The sequence below is a fragment of the Kogia breviceps genome, chromosome 17, assembly GCF_026419965.1.
Source record: "Kogia breviceps isolate mKogBre1 chromosome 17, mKogBre1 haplotype 1, whole genome shotgun sequence".
NCBI lineage: Eukaryota > Metazoa > Chordata > Mammalia > Artiodactyla > Physeteridae > Kogia > Kogia breviceps.
The window spans coordinates 5449135-5455134 of record NC_081326.1 but is presented as its reverse complement, the minus strand read 5'-3'; the positions used below and the strand labels follow the sequence as shown (position 1 = coordinate 5455134).

Here is a 6000-nt window from a genome sequence, read left to right as displayed (position 1 = left end):
GACTGACTAAAATCTAACTTTATTTATACATTTTCAATTAAAATAGAATAGGCATAAACCAAAGAGAAGGAAAAACAAATCAGGATGAAGTGTAACTGTCATTCTGTTTGCAGGGAGGGGGTCAGGAAATGGAACAAATGACCAGGATGGCATTCCCGACACCCCAAAGCAGCTGGGTTACATGTAAGTGCCCAAACCAGGTATTATCCCACTTAATCTACACATGAAAAAGAAGCAAAGTTTATCCTATTTAGTGCAAGAATTTTTACATTAAATATATAGTGATTCATTTCTCAGAAAGTGAGACCAGTAACTTTTAGAGGAAAAGTTTCCATTACACAAGGACTAGAAAATCTCAAAGGCAGCTAAGCAGCTGTGCTGTTCCTCCGTATGTCCCCTTACGCTGCTCTGGGCTAGCGTCCACCTCAGTGTAACAGAACTAACTGCATCTGGGGTTTTAGAAAGGCAGCAAGAGTTTGGCTTTTACTCTAGATGCTTAACGTTGTTTGTTAAGGCGACAGTCCAAGCATATTCAGTAAAGGTAGTTAAAATGTAATGATAGTTAAAATGTAATAATGATAGTCAATACAGTCTCTTGCAGCGTACACACACTGTACGATAATGCTTATTACATGGAATGAAACCAGCGTTACTTAATTGGTGGTTTATACAAACAGAACTGAAAAAAAATCATTCTAAATGGACTGGTAACAGTAAAAATGCACATATACCATAGAACTAAAGTGATATGAACAGCACTACCTGATACCCAGGACTGAAGGTGACTGAGCCTGTATCAGCCATCCTCATGACACGGGCGTAAAAGCATCGGGTTTCCAGTAAAGACACTAATCTACGAAAGTAAGTCTTTCCACTGTAAAATCAGGATAAGAAGTCTGAACAAGATATCAGATCAAACGGTGAGATTCCCAGCCCTACTGTAAGACAGGAAGGTCCTCATGCAGCATATGCTCGCTGGCTCCTACAAAGCTTCGTGTGCATAAGATAAAGGCAAGTTGCCGGAGACGTAAACGGGAGAACTTCAGTGACGTTTCCACTGGGCCGCGACTTCTAAACCTCAGGAATGGTGTGATCCATCAAGCTTTTCATAATGCTTGGCGCCATCCTACAAGAGTCACTTGTATTAGATACTGAGGGTTGGGTTCCCAGGAAACTCCAATCCAAACACAGCACTGTTACCATCAAGTGGGAATGCGGGGGAAGGTTTGTTTGTTTTAATGAGTTCAGATCTAAGGGTCTCAGGTAATCTAGCTGTTTGCAAAATACCCCGTGTGAAAAGCTATCTGAGTCCTGGCTAGTAAGGTTAGATAAGATACAGGAAAGTCCTTGTATCTTTGTGTATTAGGCTGGGTGGTTAAAAAGAAAGACACCAAACGACAAAGCCACTATTGTTGGCGGGAAGCGGGCGGAAGCTATTACTGGTTTAAGAAAAGTGAGCTCTTGCAGGATCAGTCCTGACAACTCTCCCCACCAAGACCGTCTCGCTGCGTTCTACCCAGAAGCTGAAACAAACTTCATTACACGTGGTATGTTTTTAATATTTTAAATTCTATTTCCACATGCAAGGTGCATTCTGAAAGAAGAATTCCACGCTGGCTCAGCCAAGCCAGAGTGTACACGCTGCGGGGCAGACAGAGCCCTGGCCGCCCCCGCCTGTTCTCCCTCCTCAGCTTTCCAGTCCCCGTTCCTGAGGACGGAGAGCGCACCCCACACGCTTTGCTGCTCCCGGGAATCAAGACTCTCCCCGCAGGGCTTCCCTGGTGGCGCAGGGGTTAAGAATCCGCCTGCAAGCGCAGGGACACGGGAAGATCCCACATGCCGCCGAGCAGCTGAGCCCGCGCGCCACAACTACTGAAGCCCGCGCGCCTAGAGCCCGTGCTCCGCAACGAGAAGCCCGCACACCGCAATGAAGAGTAGCCCCCGCTCGCCACAACTAGAGAAAGCCGGTGCGCAGCAACGGAGACCCAACGCAGTCCAAAAAAAGAAATAATAAAAAGACTGTTCCTCCAACACCGCACATGTAAGAGTTCTTCATGAACCACAAGTAGGTGGAGCTGCAGGCAGACCACAACTACGAGTTCACTGCAAACTGACTGAGCTGGGAGCCTGCCCACCTCTGCTGTGTACCTCCTCCTGGGAAACATCAACATTTAGGAAGTGGCTTTTATTCCATACTTGGGCCTTTGTGAGGGGTCATCCTTACCAACCAACTGCTCTGATTTAAATAATTTACTTCAAATTTCTAGATAATGCCATTGTCATCTGTCAGGTAAAAAAATCCAAAGGTTTGAGAATTACAAGAAACACAGTGCTTCTGTGAAGTCACATGAGCGTAGCATCAGGTTGAAGAATCAGTCTACTTACCGTTTAATAATATGTTCAAATATAAAAGCAGGCATGATTGTAATAGTAACTACATTCCCAGCTGTTGCCAGTATGTCTGCGATTTGAGAGTCCTGTTGAAAACACAATGAAATTCTACTGAGGCTCTATTAAATACATATAAAATAAGTTATTCTTGGTTAAAAAAAATATATATACATATGTCCTTTCAGGTTTTGCTAATGTCTCTAAAATCCTGACCCTTGGGATTTATAGTTTTTCTAGTTCCTTTACCAAGTTTTAATTCAACAGAATCACAATTTCATCAGTGGTAACAAAACTGTTAAGTAAACTGAGTTGAAAACATGAGCTAACAATCATTCTTTTCATCACTTACGATTAAATCACTGTCCCCATATACAATATTACCAGAGCCCCTCGGCTAACTGTGTATTCTTAACCCAGGTTAATGAAACGAGCAGGCCTTGATGAAAACCTTTAGACCTCAAAGTAGTTCTATTTAGGAATATGTGGAGGGAATAAACCATAAGAATGAAGTACTAATCTGAACATAAACTATTACACATTTCCTACAACTCCTGGATTGAAAAAAGCAATCATTCAGCCAGAGTGTCCTCAAAATCTTCAGGTCTCCACAGCTCTAGGTCAAGGGACGTCAGAGATCTAGCCTAATAGCCCCCCAGCTACAGAGGCCACAGTTCCAGGTGGCAGCCCCAGCCTGCGAGCACGGCCAGCACAAGAGCCCAGCACCGCCCTGCATTTCTACGTTGTGGTCAACAACCGCCCCAGTGATACGGACAAGTGAGAGACGCTTGCTGCAAGAACACAGCAGAAGGAGCCCGAAGTTCCGCTCCTGACCTTCAGTCCAATGACGTTCTGTCCGTTGACCTCACAGATGTTGTGTTCCGTGAGAAGACCGTTTCTAGCTGCAGAACTGTCTTTCACTATGGACGTGATTTTTCCATTCTTAAAGACAAAGCCAACATGTCCAGTACTGTCCTTATGCATGGTGATTGTCCGTTCAAAGGGCCTGTAAACGTAATGGCTTCAATTAAAACTTTAATTCCAAAGTAGGCGTTTTCATGGATTTCCATTCTGACAGACTGGAAACTTTGTTACAATAAACTCACTGTTTCCAATAAGAGCTACTTAGTACGTATGACACGGATTTTGTACATCTTCATGCAAAAGATGACTTTTTCAGAAATTCTCTCCATTATGGTTTGCCTAATTTACAATTTCCTTCTTATAAGCATCAAAGACTTAACGCTCCATGCAGTTTATCAATATGCTCTTTCCCTGACATTACAGTACTCACTGTAATTTAACATGAAGATAGGTTTGAACAAAAACCAGTCTTAAAAATGAATTTTTACCTTTTTTAACTTGTTAGTATTTCCTGGAGCTTAATTTTTCTTAGGAAATACTTATTTTGTTTAGAACCTTTAAAATATTTCTCACATCTTGATTTTGAAAACTCTATAGAAGATATTTTTGCTCTGCTCTAGAAGAACCACAGAAGCAGTGACACAGAAGCTCCCCAGGTCCTTAGGAGAAAAGGCGGGTCGGACAGACGGCCACGTGCGTGTGCGCCGGCCGCCCACCAGCTGCAGCTCTGCTGCCACGTGATTGCACAGCTTTCATAACCAAATACGAACTGCACGTTATAAACTTCACAAGTCATGTCTTCGTGTTAGTCCAAGTTACTGTTTGAAATTTTCCTTAGATATAAAGCAAAGGTGGCATTCGTCTACAAAATGTTTACTCAACACCTACCATGTGTGAGAAATGGAAACACACAGGTCGGTAAAACAAGTTGAACTAAGACGAATAAAACCCCCAAAGCCAACAGTGTGATACAGCTCCGCCCTCGACGCCCATGTGGCCGGGAAGGATCCTAGCCCGCAGTACGTGTGCTGAATGTTTCCATTATAAATAAACAAGCTAAAGAAAGCGTTCCAGCCTCCCACAAGGCCAGATGGGGCTTTCTGAACCCGCAGACACCGTGGAGTTCTGCAGGGGCCCTGCACCCCGTGTCTACCCTGAGCAGGAAACCGGAAAGCAAGGCTGAGACGCCTGCCGCTTAGTTACCTTTCTACCCTTCTTTACTGTTTTCTAGAGAAACAGATTAAGAAAGGAAAGTAACTTCTTGGTTTGTTGTTGTTGTTGTTGTTGTCTTTTTGCGGTACGCGGGCCTCTCACCGCCGTGGCCTCTCCCGTTGCGGAGCGCAGGCTCAGTGGCCACGGCTCACGGGCCCAGCCGCTCCGCGGGCATGTGGGATCTTCCCGGACCGGGGCACGAACCCGCGTCCCCTGCATCAGCAGGCGGACTCTCAACCACTGCGCCACCAGGGAAGCCCAAGAAAGGAAAGTAACTTCTTAGAGGACAAATTTCTATAAGCTCTGAAAAAAAGTATGCTCAACCAGAATGCTATTTTTAAAAAGTCAAACCATGTAAGAAAAACCTGCACTGCACAACTGCAAGAGTATAAGGCTAATCAATAACATTTGATCATTTTCTGCAACAAAATATTATATTCACAGAATCTTAAAAGCCCAAGAACAGGAAAACTAGCCTTGAGTTTCCCCGTGCACTGCTTAGTCTGCTCACCTGTCCCGAACGGTCATAGAAATCTTCTCTCCGAAAGCCTGCTTGAGCACCTTGTGCGCTCGGTCGGAGCTCCAGCCGGCACAGTTCTCCCCGTTGATCTGGAGCACCTGGTCCCCGAATCGCAGACCAACCAGTGAGGACGGAGAATTTGCCTGGACTAGCTGAACAAATACACCCTAGAGAACAGGAAAATCACTGGTCATTTACCACTGTTACGTGTTTTAAAATGCTGGAAAATTACGAACCAACTGGTTAGGAATCTACCTTACTAAAAAAAAAAAAGTTACATGAGTATGTGTCATTATCCCCAAGAAAGAAATTGAAAATTTTATCAAGGCAGTACCCTACGAAATAGGTAAAAAAGTGAGATTTCAGTGGTCATTTCTACCTCAAATCATGACCCACCCGCCCAACCTCCATCACCCCCTCCATCTTGGAATAAAAAGACTAAGAAAAATAAAGTCGGATTACTATAATAAATGTAAGCGTCCGTGAGTTAAATACCAAACAAGTATTGATCATTATTTAGGGGGAAAGGGAGTAAAGTGTTAGATGTTGTGTGATTTCTCTTACCGTTTAAAAAATAATAGTCTAAGGTCAGAACTCTACCTTTCGAGCTGAAGAATTCCTTTACCCACTTGCTAAATTATGCATAATCACTACGATTAGATTTAACAGCCTAAAAAGGTGTGCACAATCAATATGCCATTCCAGTCCTTAAAAGAATCTGCTATGAAGTAAATACAGAAAACTCAAGCACAGTTAACTGAGAACTAAACCCACAGGGATATTTTTACTTACGTAAACTCTCCATCTCAGATGCTGAACACAATATAAGTAAGTAAGCGTGAGCGAAAAGGAAGCACGGTAAACATCAATACGAAAGCATTTATAAGGCTAGACCCTTTCTCCCATCTTAAGCCGGGTCAGACCTGATGTCGCATGTCTTACACTTCAGGGCAGGGCCTGAAAACTAGGCGGCAGCCAGCAACGGGGCTGCAGCAGCGAGAGCTTCAGCCCAGGGG

General features: G+C 43.9%; 1 protein-coding gene across 4 annotated transcripts in view; it reads right to left on the bottom strand.

Moving 5' to 3' along the window:
* SDCBP (syndecan binding protein) overlaps nucleotides 1-6000 on the bottom strand; it is a 32532-nt gene continuing 26532 nt past the window's right edge. For all 4 annotated transcript variants that reach the window (XM_059043670.2, XM_059043671.2, XM_067017118.1 and 1 more), the window contains exons 6-9: nucleotides 4976-5151; nucleotides 3223-3394; nucleotides 2386-2477; nucleotides 1-1126 (exon numbers count right to left, since the gene is read on the bottom strand). In XM_059043670.2, the coding sequence (XP_058899653.1) occupies nucleotides 1072-1126; nucleotides 2386-2477; nucleotides 3223-3394; nucleotides 4976-5151 (495 nt within the window). In that variant the 3' untranslated portion in view covers nucleotides 1-1071. The remainder of the gene's footprint in view (nucleotides 1127-2385; nucleotides 2478-3222; nucleotides 3395-4975; nucleotides 5152-6000) is intronic.